Source organism: Drosophila hydei, unplaced genomic scaffold (assembly GCF_003285905.1).
Source record: "Drosophila hydei strain 15085-1641.00,03,60 unplaced genomic scaffold, DhydRS2 tig00000339-arrow-arrow-pilon, whole genome shotgun sequence".
Lineage (NCBI taxonomy): Eukaryota > Metazoa > Arthropoda > Insecta > Diptera > Drosophilidae > Drosophila > Drosophila hydei.
The window spans coordinates 822,423-837,591 of NW_022045712.1; the positions used below are offsets into that span (position 1 = coordinate 822,423).

The 15,169-nt window shown below is 41.2% G+C and overlaps 5 protein-coding genes across 5 annotated transcripts; 1 reads left to right on the forward strand and 4 right to left on the reverse strand.

Annotated features, from left to right (window-relative positions):
• Positions 1-69: 69 nt before the first annotated feature.
• LOC111596825 lies at positions 70-1,012 on the reverse strand. The gene is made up of 4 exons (XM_023311196.2): positions 935-1,012; positions 696-807; positions 416-628; positions 70-355 (listed from the first exon to the last, which is right to left on the reverse strand). Exons 1-4 carry the CDS (start codon positions 935-937, stop codon positions 156-158), a joined length of 528 nt encoding a protein of 175 aa, XP_023166964.1. The 5' UTR covers positions 938-1,012; the 3' UTR covers positions 70-155.
• A 131-nt stretch (positions 1,013-1,143) lies between these two features.
• Positions 1,144-2,244, reverse strand: LOC111596827. Its single transcript, XM_023311197.2, has 3 exons — positions 2,217-2,244; positions 1,911-2,153; positions 1,144-1,587 (listed from the first exon to the last, which is right to left on the reverse strand). The coding sequence occupies exons 2-3, from the start codon at positions 2,074-2,076 to the stop codon at positions 1,298-1,300; spliced, it is 456 nt and encodes a 151-aa protein (XP_023166965.1). The 5' UTR covers positions 2,077-2,153; positions 2,217-2,244; the 3' UTR covers positions 1,144-1,297.
• Positions 2,245-3,512: 1,268 nt separating this feature from the next.
• Positions 3,513-6,724, reverse strand: LOC111596822 (ER degradation-enhancing alpha-mannosidase-like protein 2). Its single transcript, XM_030224042.1, has 3 exons — positions 6,472-6,724; positions 5,282-6,410; positions 3,513-5,218 (listed from the first exon to the last, which is right to left on the reverse strand). The coding sequence occupies exons 1-3, from the start codon at positions 6,585-6,587 to the stop codon at positions 3,554-3,556; spliced, it is 2,910 nt and encodes a 969-aa protein (XP_030079902.1). The 5' UTR covers positions 6,588-6,724; the 3' UTR covers positions 3,513-3,553.
• Positions 6,725-7,050: 326 nt separating this feature from the next.
• Positions 7,051-12,212, forward strand: LOC111596821 (WASH complex subunit 4). Its single transcript, XM_023311189.2, has 9 exons — positions 7,051-7,256; positions 7,315-7,829; positions 7,889-8,110; positions 8,175-9,278; positions 9,343-9,598; positions 9,661-9,815; positions 10,121-10,547; positions 10,614-10,822; positions 10,878-12,212. The coding sequence occupies exons 1-9, from the start codon at positions 7,238-7,240 to the stop codon at positions 11,334-11,336; spliced, it is 3,366 nt and encodes a 1,121-aa protein (XP_023166957.2). The 5' UTR covers positions 7,051-7,237; the 3' UTR covers positions 11,337-12,212.
• Positions 12,213-12,300: 88 nt separating this feature from the next.
• Positions 12,301-14,112, reverse strand: LOC111596824 (peptidyl-prolyl cis-trans isomerase). Its single transcript, XM_023311195.2, has 2 exons — positions 13,843-14,112; positions 12,301-12,825 (listed from the first exon to the last, which is right to left on the reverse strand). Exons 1-2 carry the CDS (start codon positions 14,086-14,088, stop codon positions 12,400-12,402), a joined length of 672 nt encoding a protein of 223 aa, XP_023166963.1. The 5' UTR covers positions 14,089-14,112; the 3' UTR covers positions 12,301-12,399.
• Between the last annotated feature and the right edge of the window lie 1,057 nt (positions 14,113-15,169).

Genomic DNA, 15,169 nt, shown 5'->3' on the forward strand with positions numbered 1-15,169 from the left:
AAATTGCAATCGACAAATTGAACTGTGGTCAAATCAAATAAAACAAAATAAAACACATGAAGATGACCAAATAATTCATATGTCTATTTCTTACTGGGAATTCTACATATTTTCTTTTTGATAGCTTATTAATATGACCTGCTTAAGTTCTACTTCTAATTTGATTCATTAACTGTAGCTGCACTAATATTTTCTTGTAAAAATCTAAGAAACGCATCTCGATAACGCTCCATTCCAAGGAATCCATAGATCTGTGAAAATCCAAAATATGCAACAACAGCAAAGATGATGAAAGCAATAGCCAAACTTCCAATGCAGGCAAAAAATATCATCAAGACAAACGTCAATAAAGTGCCTGCAATTAGAGCCAGATATTAATTTGAAGTTCTCAATAGTTAATACTTAATACAACTACCTTCCAGTACTAGAATGCCTGTAAATGTTATCACCAAGGTAATAAAACCAAAGCCAAAAATGATTAGCAAAGGCAAAAGGAATACAAAACCTGCAGCCAGCAAACAGATCGAAAGATCTGGATGCTGGACGCACCATGAAACGGCAGCTTCGAAAAACTCATTGCCGCCTAGTTCGCTCATAATGAAGTACACAAGCCGGCGGCCCTGAAGCCCTAAACAAGAAAAGTTATATTACTATATTACTATTAAAAAAAAAGGTGTTTTTTAAGTATAACTTACATAGCTTTTGCAGCGCTTGGAATAGGCCTTCTAATAGTTGTTCTGGATTCAAAGACAGCGAGTCCGAATCGGTGTCTTGTTTGCTGTTTGCGTGCGTATTATTTGATTGTGTCTGTTAATAAATAGTACATTAAAATCGAGGCTAATTAAGCGGCAAATGCCGCTGCCAGGGCAACAAATGTCATAAACTTCGATTGTGCTGCTTGAAAGTTCATTCTTATTGTGATTTGCGTGCTTACCATATTCTTGCGGTGCAGCGTATTATTAGATTATTAATCACTTGCCGCATTTACGTCCATTTTATGTTTCAGATTTAGATAAATCTTTGTGAGCCACAACATAAAAAGTAAACATTAACGACAATAGGCCTGCCAACTTGTTTCCAAATGCAGCGCTGCCAGAGTTTTTAAAATTTGTAAATCAATTGTTCCACTGCAATCTGTTAGTGGAATTAGTGGAATTGAATTATAGTTTGAAAAGATGCAACTAACGTTAATATGTGCTAACTACAAATCATGACCACTAAACGAGTTGATAAAAGAAATTCAGTTTACTACATCATAGCATGTCAATTGGTAATTATGTCATTAAAGTATCTTATGTTAATGAAGTATGAATTTTAAGCCGTTGAAAGGCGGGCGTTCAGTAATTCGCCCCGCTATAATTTGTTCGCCGTGTATTGTCATGCGGCAACGCCTTTTTGGCGCATGTATGCAATTCAAATAAGTGGCCGCTTCTCTACATTGCAGCGGCATCCAGCCGTACACCTGTGACTCCAGAAACGGATACTCCGGTAACGCTTTATGGAACCTATGGCGTTGCGCCTGCGCCTGCTTCTTTAATATGGACTGTTGTTCGTGCTTAGAATAAAATTTTGAAGTGATTGGATATACTGAAATAAAGGAATTTTTAACATTAAATTGTTTGTTTTTATAAGAAAAAAAATGCCATTAACTTAGACTTATCTTCAAGTTCTTTCGAATCAATTATTTAACTAGTTCTAATTTTTATGCGAACCGATATATGGTAAGTGACATTCGCACAATTGACGAATGTTCAGCTACGGATGAGAAAGGGAAAGAAATAGTTTCCATGCCTCATCTCTCTCGTATGCAATTGAGACTTGAATCGGAACACAGTTTTAAAAGCACTTCCGCTTACAGTTTTTGAAACACCTCAAGTACAAAAGAAATAACACTTTAAACAAGCACATACCTATATTAGAGGGCACAAACACCTCGGCAAGGCGTATATGTTTATTCGACTTGTTAATCAACTCCTTTTCAAAGTCGTAGGGCATAGGGCGTGGATCGCCCTCGAAGTGATCGTTGTCCTGATCATCGCCATCCTCGTCATCGTTGTCACCACTTTTTGGCTTCATCCCGCTGGCCAGAACAACGTCTGTGGCGCGTAGCGTGCCGTCGCCGTCTGCGATTGGGATTTGCGCTGCAAGGACACCTGTCTTTTCATTTATAAAACTTGAACTCATTAAACTTTTGCCATTGTTATTGTTTTTCGTACTTGCTTCTGTTATTACTGCAGCCCATGACAGGCAATTTCGCCAGTGTACACACGCACCCACAAATATACATATGTAAATATAAATATATATATATATATATATATATATAAACGCATACAAATGGCTACCGGCAGCAGCGGCGTGACCTACATACATACACACAAGCACACTTTCTTTCTCTATCTGACACACACACACCGACGTCAACATTACAGCTCGTTTTGCCATTTATTATTTTGCAATGGGGACAAAGTCGATCATCATCATCATTATCGTTATCGTTATCCATGACTGCAAAAGTTTTCCCTTTCGCTGCTTGCGCCGTTCGTTTCACGTCATTCGCTGTCGTTACGTTTCCGCAAAGCGAAACCGAACGCGAACCCATGAAGTATGCAGCAATAATACGAAAATAAATACATTCGAAGGCATGCCCGATTACATGCTACCCTGTAGCCTTGCACTGACAACGGCTTCGTGTGGCATTTTATATTGTTAAATTAGTACAGATTGTTAATAATATATAACAAATATGAAATTCTTAAATAAAAATGCATTGAGGTATCTTACGTTTGTATAAATCTGCTATTTATAATTGTAAAAATAAAATATAAAATATTTTATAGTATATTTAGTTCCAATGTCTTTATACAATTTAAATTATACATTTCGATTAAATTCAATTATCTTGAGAATCGCAGAGAAGGTCGATGCACTTCAGAGGAACTTATTTAAATTCAACTTGATGTTATTTAAATATATATACGAATAGCTAAGCCTGGTCATAATTCATTTAATCTCTGTCACATGCATGCGTACGGCCTGCACATACCCCATTCGTAAGGTGTAGAGGGTATTGTAAATGGCATTGCGTGCCGTCGCATCAGCCGAGCTGAAGGTGAAACTCGCAGCCTGGCAGCGAAAGCAGGAGTCCGCACCTGGAGACAGGCGCAGGGCATTGTGCAATCCTTTGGGCTTAATCGAAGACATTAAATACACCGATTTAATCGGAAATAAAGTCAACAGTCAATCAAAATTAATTACGGCCCGAACAAACAAACCAAGGGCCACGCGCTGCGCTGAGTATGGAGGCATGCACGTAAGTATTAATAAATTATATAATAGTATTAACTAATTCCGCACAACAACTGAACCTTAACTTATAGTTACATACATATATATATATAAATATATATATATATATATATAAATATATATATATATATATATATATATATATATATATATATATATATATATATATATATATATATATATATATATATATATAGATGGACTTATACGTAATATCTAACTATCTACAGGATCAGTCAACAGATCACATCGCATCCGGATAGAATTCACGATAGGCGAACGCTTCGATATACTCCGGCCGTCGACAGCTGAAGAGCTCGTAGGACAACTGCTTGTGGGCGTGCTTCTCGAGAGATTTGCGCGTCTTCTCTAGCAGCACGGCCTCGTCGAATTTAATCCGTTTCACGGTTGTTTTCCGTAAAATATTCTGCACCAGCTGCGACCACACGGAGCCCTCCTCATCGGGCGTCTGTTGCGGCTGCGGCTGCGGCTGCTGCTGTTGCTGCTGTTTCTCTGCGAGGTCTGTTGTGTCGGTGGGCGTGGCTTTGTCTGCAATTGGCTGCACTGGCGCTGGCGTTGGCGTCGTTGCTATTGCCGGCTCCGTCTTGGCCTTATTCAGATCCTGCATAATCGTCTGCAGGCGATCCACTGTCTCGGACATGCGCTTGCGAAAGTCAACAATGCGTCGCGTGTACTTGAAGAGCTCCCGCTGCTCGGCCGGCTGCAGTTCGGCAGCGTGCAACGTGCTCAGCTCGTCGGCGCTGAGCAGCGGCTGGAAGTGCTGCAGCTGCGCCTCGTTGGTGCCCATCAAATAGACGCGATACATAAAGTCCTGCATGGCCGTCGTATTCAGCATGGCCAGCTCATAGTCCAGAGCCGCAGCGTGTATGGCACTGCGTATCAGTTCCACGTCGCTGTCGTTGCGATCGCCAGCGCCAGTGCCGGCCGTGGCATTCGCATTGAAGGCGAGCTGCAGCTGCAGCCGCTCGAAGTGATCCAGCGTGTCCAGTATGTTGGACAAATAGCTGCGCAACAGCTCGCTGTCGTTTTCAATCTTGAGCAGGCCCAGGCGACGAATGAGCCGCACATTGACTGCATATTGTTGCTCCAGCTCGAAGAGCTGCCACAGCGAGCGCATGCGACTCTCGTACTCCTTCTGAGCGGCTATGCCCAGGACGCTGCTGATGTTGCCATCGTAGAGCTGCAGGCCCCGAATGAAGGCCACGTCCATGGTGTAGTTGCTCATGAAGTTGAACACATAGCTGAGCGTCTCTTGGGCACTGGCGAAATGCTCGCGTCGCTGCCCAAAGAAATCGTCCAGATCACTGACCGTCAACTGATTGCGGCTGACTGCGCTGCTCTGATCCGTTCGATTGTCTTCACGCTCCTCGCGTATGCGCTCGAAATTGCTAACCAGAACATCCGCCGCCGGCTGCTGAAACTCATCGAACACCTCAATGTCCACGGCCATGGTAGTGGTGGGTCGTTCATTGGCATTTGTGGCTGTGCTCGCCTGGCTGGCTGCCTCGAAGCTATGGCCCGGCTGGGACGCCTGGCACTGCGGCTTCCATGCCTCCTGCTTAGCCACGCGCTGTTTGCTCCTGCGCTCGGAGAGACCACGCGGCGTAAATGCCGCCAGATCGAGCATGTTGAATATGTCATCTTTCGAGTCGTGGCAGCAGTGCAGCGCCGACATGTCCATGGGATGTGCTTCGGTATTGAAGATATAGGCGCCGGCCTGCACCACGCACACATTCTGCTCCGTGTCGAACAGCTCGCCATGCCGATCCTCGCCATCGTTGTGCAGAAAGTTGTCCTCGTCGAACAACAGATACAGATACTTGGTGGTCTCGGCCAGAAAGAAGGACTCCATGCGGTTCTCCTTCTCGTGGGTGACCACGTTCCGTATCTAATGGAAAGCGAATGCGCTTTAGCCAGGGAATCTCAGTCTTAATCTAAGGGCAGGTCTTACCGTCGCATAGCCGCACTTGGTTTTGGCACTGAATTCAATCGTCTCCAACATGTGTTCGCCCAGTTCGAGCAGATATTGATTTTTGGTTGCACGGTACAAGTACATGGCCGACTCGATGAGCTCCGGCCGCAGGGGGTAGACCTCGCGATTGGCCGCCGCTTCGCCGGCTGGAATGTTAAAGAACTCTGGCAGAAAGCCATACTTCTTCCACACGCTAATATAGCGTGTCATTGTACGCATGGCGGGCTCCGTGTCGCCCACAATGCTCAGTATGCCCGGCCAGAAGGATTCGAGCGATTGGAAGACGGGCAGCGTTACCTGGCCCTTGTTCATGCCCACCCACACGTACCAATCATCCTTTCTCATGTACTTGTCAATGGGCGTCCGGGCCTCGGCGAACAGCTCCAGCAATTCAGGGCGATTCAATAAAATGGCACCCTTGACCAGATACTCGAACAGGGAATCGACGCCGGCGCCAATGCCCGAGTCCAGTGCCGTCCAACGGCCACTCTGCACGTCTATATGATTGCCGAACAGTCCGATCGGCGACCGTCGCTCCCAGAGCGCATATATCGCTTGTAGGGCCACTTCCTCGTATATGCTCTTGCCAGTTAGCCGGCTCAGGGTTCCGAACTCAATTAAAAAGGTGCCCACACCTGCCGTACACGTGACCGACGTCTCTCCATTGGGCACGCCGTAGCGTAGGTTGACCGTGCCATAGGGCATGCCCGTGCTGGTATCGAAGGCTGGCAACAGTCGCCGGGCCACATCCTCGGCCATGCGCAAGAGCGGCCCGGTGCAGGGCCAGCCTGGCTCCACATCGACACCAGCGCGACGCGACAGAAGATGCGCCGATAGCAGGCCGCCAACAATGCGAATGTTCGTCTCGAACACCGACACATTGATGTCCTTGTTGAAGTTCATCTTTTCGATGAGCAGCGTATGGACGCGACGAAACTCCGTAAAGTTTCCCATGGTGGCCAGCGTGTCCAGTGCGTCGATCAGCGTCAGAGAATAGCTGCCCCAAGTATCGTGGCCATCGCAGGTGAGTGGGCGCAGCTCATCATAGTTGCCGGCATATTTAAGATAGCCATCGTATGCATGCTGAAACATGCGCCGAACATCCTCCCTACATTGCAAATACATATACATATAGCACTGAACGTTTTCATATATAAACTTATTCCTACCGCAACTCCAATTTGCGTGTACGCGAATAATGCTTTTGCCCGACTAGCTGTGTGGCGAAGCTGAGTAGGATACACAGAGTGCCGATGATGTACACGCTTTTACAAACTTTTTGCATATTTCAATAAATGCTTTGCGTGCAATCCATGCGTCCCTAATTAGATTATGAGCATTGTCAAGTCCACATAGCCAGCGGAAGCAACGAGTGCGATTTGCGGTTCTGGCTACGTAGTCGCAAAACAAAAATCAGCTGTTACCGCTATTAAGCGGTGTATGCATGTATTCTTAAACACAAATATATCGATGCTTCAGCAGATCATAACGATACCTCGATATATCATAATGAATAAGTTCCACAAAATAATCAATGAAACGGTTATCCTTACGTGCTTATATGAAGTTATTATTTACCTGATTGTGATTTAAGGTGCATCACAATAAGAAAAGTGACAAAATAAGATGTCGCAAATTTTATATTTTTAATAAGTTGTACTGTTAGAAAATTAAGCTTTAAGTTTTTTTCAAATTTCATTGTAAGCTTCAACTAAGTCTGACTACAACTCTCTCTATAGAAAGAAAAAAAAACAGACAAAATATGAAAAAATCAAATCGCTTTAATTTATGTGCAGTATTTTTTAATCGGTATTTGAAATTAAAAATCAGTCGCAATGTATCGATGACATAGTTGAAACTCGCCCATTTAAAAGATGTCATCGGTTCGATTAATAACAAAGAAAAGTCAAAACACAAACATTTACAAACAGCAAAATGAAACAGAGTTCCTTATGTATGTATTTACTTAATAACCATATTTTATATAATGATTTATCCACTTCCTTATGCAGCCATATTTGCCGAAGACATCCTCAAGGATTATGGCATTTTTATGGAACAACATGACAACAAAATGCAATTGTTACGAAAACAATTGCTCAACAATGGCACAGAAGAGCAATTATTGACATCTGTCGTGCCGGTCATAGAAATAAACTATATAGAGAGTGATAGCATATATGGAAGCCTTAATCTGAGACTAACTGAGCCGGAGCTGCTGGCCAACAAACCACTCACAACTTTGTCCAATTTGTGCAATCAGTGCAGCGACTTAACCAAATGCGCACAACAATTACAATTGAAATTCTTGAGTACGAGCATTCAGGTGGAGAATTTGCAAATTTCACTAGGCATAAGTCCAAACATGGGCCTAGAGCATATACTGTGCAAAATGAGTTCAGCAGTTGATTTCTTTTGCCAAGTCTATTTTATGCTCAAGCGAGCGATTGTTCTGCTCCAGAATATTTGGTCACAAATCACTAGCTATGCATCCATTGCTATCGATATACACGAGGCGCATCTCTTTGTGAGTATCTACGAATTAACGGCAATTCACTGTTTTTAACCATATATATATTTGCACAGAATGTCTTCGATGCAATGGCCGAACTATTGCAGCACATCTTGATATTTAACGAGCTCACCGAACAGTCAAATCTGTCAAACAAATGGAGCTTCTACAAGAAGTGGCTTCAAACGTTGGCTAAGAATAGCGAAACATTTGACAGCTGCAGCGCCTTCGAGCTAAAAGGCCTGGAGACATCGCTTAATGATATAGAAAATGTGATTACTGGCAACATCTTTCGGGTAATCAAACATCATAAACAAAATAGTTTATGTCAAACCATGTCACAAACACCTTATTCCATAGATATTTCTGCAAAGCTTGCTGGAGACCAAGCGACAGTTGAACCTGAAAGATGCAAATGTTAATTATATAACGCAACATTCCAATGCGTATATGCGCAAACTGATGAGCTGCATCGAGACGAATCAGGCGCACGACTATAAACACTATGAGGAGCCCAAGCATCTGCTACGACTCGCTGCATTTATCTGCGTACTGCATCAGCTGGGCATTCTGCTCGATGGGAAGCTGATGAAGAACGCTCTGGATACACTGATGCGTTACCAGCGTGTTCCTTTAGAGCGAAACGTTTACTGGTCGCCCCACGCCTTCTTTAGCAAGCACGCGAAGACGTTGGTCAAGGCCCAGGAAAAGCAACAGGACAGCCTTAAACAATATCATGCAGCAGTGGAGAAAATAAATCTTAGCGATCTGAAAAGCTGCCGCCAACTGGGCACACAGCTGGCATTGTGGTCGATTAGTATGCAAAGGGTGTTTGCTGGCGGCACCTTTGGCCAGTTGAAGAGCTTCTCGAAACTGATTATACAAGGCCAGGGCTATGCGAACCAGGTGAATGGCCTCATCGATTGCCTGATCAAGCGGCACTTGACACTGGGACTGCACATAAGCAAAGCCACTCTGTTTACGATTTGCAAACTGACACAATATCTGCAAATACTGCAGAAAACATTTGCTGACAATCAAATCCTATGCATACGCTTTATGAGCAGCCTCTGGCAATGGCAAAAGCAAAAGATTCATCATCTACTAATGCTGACCAAGAAGAGTATTGTCGATCTGAAGCTAATGCAAAAGAAGATGAGCATTTTGTCGACGCTAAAACTGTCAGAGAAATCCATCAAAGGCTATCCCAACAAACGGCGGCTGACCATTGTGAATCTGGCGCTGAGCGAATATCTTGGCAAGGATCGCACACTGCCAGCCGACAAGCAAAAGCTGCTCAAATCCATTTTCTTGCGCACCAACAATCTCTGTCGCTTGCAACAAAATATGTTGGGCCAGTTCGATTCAACGCAATTGATCAGCAACTACGATTCGCTGACCTTGACCTCCGATGCCGGACTCAAGGAGTATGTGCAGCAGCAGCATAATCCCTATTCACTGCAGGTAGGTGTAGGGATCCTCGCCAGCTATTTGAACGCCTCTATTAATGCACATTTACAAACGTTAGAATTTGTTTGCAGCCAGCAGCAAGTTGGACAAAAACCTGGCCTTATACAGGCATACAAGCTGCCCGACCACGCAGAAATTACTAGACTGTGAGCGGGACTTTCTGTGCAATCATCTGGAATATCTATTGCGTGTCGAGGCATTGGCACATCTATTTCTCAGTCAGGAGCATCCGTTCACGCAAACAACATTCGACTACAGGAGCTGCATCGAAGTGCCTGCGACGGAAGTGAATGGGGCCTATAGCATACTGAAAGGTTTCCAACTACCACAGCTTGTATATGCTTAGAGAGAGTTAATAAGTTTGTTCTACTGTTAGATAATCTTGAGAACTACTTTACGGCCACGTTCTATAATTTGACAACAATCGCGCCACACGATTGGAAGTCATATGAAAAGATGCGTCATCTCGCCAATAAACTACTACAACTGCGGCCAGTCGATGACTATTTGCCCAATCAGATAATTGACCAGGTAATTAAAGTTAAGCAACACTTCGGATAAGAGCTGGAAAGCTATCCAAAACTTATCCGAAACGTTATAAACCAGTTTAGATGAACAAATATAAAGTTAGAAGCGAGGACTCGAACATTTGAAACTTCAAACAGTAAAAACTTTTTATCCGAATTATTTAAGACATGTTTTTATGTGCTCTTCACCTTTTTATATTGTTGAATACTATAAAAAATCTATACAGAGCGCATATTATTATTATCCATAATCCACATTCTTTATCCATACATATATTTATTTAAAACACTTTGCTCCACTTTCTTTAGGGCATTGACGTACTTCAGATAATGCGCAATATTCACACTTTTGCCTCCACATTCGCCTACAACATGAATCTGCAACTGTTTGTGGAGATGCAGAGTCGAAACAAGCATTTAGATATAATTGGAACACGTCACGTCGCCAACTCCGTGCAGACCCATGGCACGGGCATTATAAATACGACTGTGAATTTCATTTATCAGTTCTTGCGCCAGAAGTTCTATACGTTCTCCACATTCTTGCACGACGAGCATATAAAGTCGCGACTGCTTAAGGAATATCGCTATCACGCTGAGCACAAGCACAGCAAGCCCTATCAGTCGTATCCCTATGAGAGGGCCGAGAGCTTCATTAAGAAAATACGAAAACTGGGTGTGTCCAACAATGGCGAGACGTACATGGATCTATTTAGGAAGGTTATAACACAAGTCGGTGAGTGTTTAACAGACTCTCTCGGAAGTCATTCAAAACTAATTCTACTGGCTTGTCCGGCTACAGGCAATGCTGTGGGCTATGTGCGTCTGCTGCAATCGGGCAGTAAAAATGCGAACTTTAGAAGTCGCTCCTTTATGTCCAGATTCAACAGCAACTTTATGCGCGGCGAGGACAAAGACTTGGACCCAACAACGCTCGCCTCAATCAGGGAATACGAGAAAAGTGTGGAGCATCTCAAGGAGTGCTATTCCGACTGCACCAACTACTTTAAGGTAGAATGATTTGTATTTTCCTTGGGACTGTTCCTAACTGTTGTTGAACTTGCAGTTATTGATGCAGGGATTCCAGCCATTCCTGTGCAATCCACACAATCATCATCTGCGCACATTTTTTCTAATCACACCCGCTTTGATTATGAACTACATCGACTATAGGGTCAAGGAGAAACTGAAAATGTACAAAAAGGATCAATCGAAATGCTCGCTGTTCGAGGATGGCTTTGCCATCGGCCTCGTCTACATTCTCAACATGCTGAACCAGCTGGGCGATTTTCATGAGCTCGGCTGGCATCTGACGACCACACATCAATTAAGTGCCGAGCGTCTGAAGCTCAAGGATATTCTGGCCACCCAAACCAAGAATCAGAGCAGTTCGACACACCCAACGGCCACCGACGAAAAACTACTTCAGACTGTCGCCATCACCGAGAGGCATGTGAATGCCTTCGAGCAGGAATACAATCTACTTTATGCTACTTTGAGTAGTGCTGAAATATTCTTTCAATAAAGTTCCATCTGGCAGTTGGGCGCGTCGTGAGCTAAAGCTACAGATCAACTAGAGAATATGTTATGTTAAAAGTTATATATATATATAATGAATTTATACAATTTTACAATTATAAAACACGAACCAATTCGTGCCTCGTGTCATGTTGGCAAAACAAACACGACCTTAGCTCCAACAACAGAAATGCAAATATATGTAAATGGATTTCGAAATTGGCAAAAAATTTCAAATTGTGGTTTAGTGTTAGCACGAACCCATCGCTAACAAAGTTTGTAAATTTATTGTACATGATGTTAAAAGGCAATGAAATTCCAAATTATATACAATTGTCACACCTTTAGTAAAAGTTTGTTAATTCGGGTTTTATTTGTTTCTAATTTCATTTATTAAGACGAAATTATAAATTTGATGTTTGGTAAAATTGAGTTTCAAAAAACATTTGTTATCCATATGTTAGCTGTGGTTTAACTTGTTGTTAGACTATATGTTAAGGTCTTAATGAGGGCACTTCTAATGCAAGTTCTTCAAATCGTGTCAAATCACAAAAGTATATATATATATATATATATATGTGTATATAGGGGTAGCGTAAATGCATGAAAAATACAACAACTGGACATGTATTCATATCCTTGACACGAAATCCTTCGAAAGTGTTTACAATATTTAGATATTAGAATTTTTATAGCGTTACACTTAGGATTAAACACAAATATAACTGCTCGAGTTTATCATTCAATTTAAATCTTTTGATAGTCACGCCAATCGGGTTCATTTCTCTGTTTAGAATCGTTTTGCTGTTTTACTGCTGAGTCGTGCAGGTATTACAATCAGACTCTTAAGGTACACTATTGTGCGATTCTATCTTGCATTGACAATGTTTACCTGAAAAGTTGCCCATTATGTATATTATATATTTATATATATATATATATATATATATATTGATTGATAACATAAAATGTCTATTGAAAATATGTATTGTATTTCATATTATTACAGTAATTGGTAAAAAAAATTGGAGAAAATGCGAACGGATTTTCGTCTTAACAGAATTTCCATCTTAAAGTGAACCACAGTCGGCAACCACAATCTTCTTTGTGGTCTTGCCGGACTGCGAACCGTACGACTCGATCTTCTTGACAACGTCCAGGCCCTCCACGACTTCGCCAAAGACAACATGCTTGTTATCCAGCCAAGCGGTCTTCACGGTGCAAATGAAGAACTGCGAGCCGTTGGTGTTGGCGCCAGCGTTCGCCATCGACAGGATGCCGGAGCCGGTGTGCTTCAGGCGGAAGTTCTCATCGGGGAACTTGTTGCCATAGATGGACTTGCCTCCGGTGCCGTTGTGATTGGTGAAATCACCACCCTGGCACATGAAGTTTGGAATGACGCGATGGAAACTGGAGCCCTTGTAGCCAAAGCCCTTCTCGCCAGTGCACAGAGCACGGAAATTCTCCGCCGTCTTGGGCACGACATCAGAGCGCAGCTAGAATGTGAGAGAAAACGAAAAAAAAAAATTTTATAAATCAAATGAATGCACATATATATAAATAAAATGTGTACAATGACCGGAAAATTACCAAAACTACATGCATGCACACACACACACACACATATGGCAAATCAAATGCAACTATAGAAGGCGCCTGGGGTGTCACTGAAATTATCTATTGTCTAAATGTTTAATTATATATTTATAAATTTAAATTGACGTAAGCCAATTACATCATCAAAATCAAATCATTTCTATAAACTTTGTTCTTCAAAGTCAAACGGGTTTACTGTATTCTTTACACACACACACATAGGTATCGCATGACATACAAGCTGCCTTTCTACGTTTAGAAATTGAGGTTATGTTTGCCTATATTGATTTGTGTGTACATACACACATGTAAAAATGCCGGCATTTTTGTGACCTTTTTTATTGTATTTACTAAGGAAAAAATTTGGTGATATGAGCTGCATTACTTGGCATATATTTAACTCGGCAACTAAAAATATAAGCGGCGAACTTTAATTGTGCTATCTCAACACATACACACCCATTCTGTGCGTCTGTGTACGTACACATGTATACATATATGCATGCATGAATACATGCACTTTTTTATTTAAATGTATATGTAGTCGTGTATACACAGCCCAAAGGTGGCAAAACGGTAATTGCCACTTAAGTCATGCACACATACATATACATAGACAAATATGCACTTGTGTATCTAATATAATTAGTTTCAATATGTGAGTACGAAAGGACACAATATGAGAAAAAAAATATAAAGTTAATCACGTGTTTTTTCTCATGCAAACATACTGTAAACTTTTAAAATAATTGTATGTACACATACACATTGTTGTACATGCATGTACACACGTGTATACTAGATATGTATACACATATGCGTGCACATACGTCAAATTACTGCAAAAGTTAACTTTGCATGTTTAAATTGAAAATAAAGGCGAAAAAATGAAAAACCGGCAAAATTTGTCAACTCACCTCCATAACTATCCTACCGACGGGCTCGCCATCGGCGGTCATATCGAAGAATACTCGCGGTAAAGTACTCATTTTCGACTCCTTCGAATATTCGCGAACAAACTGAATTCCAAATTGCAACTGACCTCCGTTACTGCCAATTCGAGCTGGGGTTATAGATTTTTTAGGTAAAATGGCGGACCCAGCAAAGCGAAGTGCCGACGACTTGTGAATGTTACGAAGCAGAGTTGCACCTAAAAAAACCATCGTGTAAGTGTGCCCGCTTGTCTATCACTAACGTGCACGAGGCATTTGGAACTGTTTCTTAATCATTTCATTCCATCAACTGTTGTTATATCACAATAAGGAGGGTACAAACATTGAACCAGACTAGTTCCACGAATCAATGTTTTGCGCATGTTGCATGCGATATATTTTTAATAAAATTGAACAAAAATTGTTTATTTGCTTACAACGATATCATAATAGAGTATTTATTTGTTTTTTTTTTTTCTTGAAATTAAAACAATACAAATTAATTTGATAGCTACTTCGAAAAGAGACAATAAACGATCTTGTTCACCTGCATAAACTGATTCATTTATTATTTGTATATTTATGTTAAAGAAAATACAAATTTAAATACATTTCGTAAGAAATGCGTAACATTTTTTAATTAAAACGTACTTTTTTACTTTTAATATTTATAAATTAAAAGCTAAATATATTTAAAATTGTGTAGTATTATAGCAATGAGCAATTGAACATGTTGTAGTTATCGTTATCGATAGCGTCATATAGCATCACTTGTACCAGGGCCTCAATGCATTTCATCTTACCGCAACCACTGAATCGAGTGCAAAATACGTTAAGTTCAAAAAACATTTCGATTTTGCTGTACACTACTATTGAATTATGTTTTCCCTTCCACAATAAAAGAGCTTACTTGTGTATTTCAAATTGTTTTTGTTTTATTTATAATTTTTCACTTAATACAAAAATACTCTTAATTTCCTCTTCTCATATTCTTATTTTTTTTGTTTTTTTTTTCTTGTTATGGTATTAAATAAAAATTAAAAGCAAACAAAATGGCAACTTGCGCCAGGAAGCCAAAAATAAAGAAGCAAATTAAAAAAAAATAGTTACAACAATACTATTTATTGCCTACAGAGAAGCTCCTTGCTGAAACAAAAACAAAAATAAAAATAAAAATAAAATAAAAAGAAATTGTAATGGAGGCGAGGTGGCGGGTTTTTGGGAGGAGACAAAGTACGTTGATAAGGTTTTGAATAGCTTTCACAGCTGTATTAAATACATACACATGTATGTGTAATGCCAATGTATATCA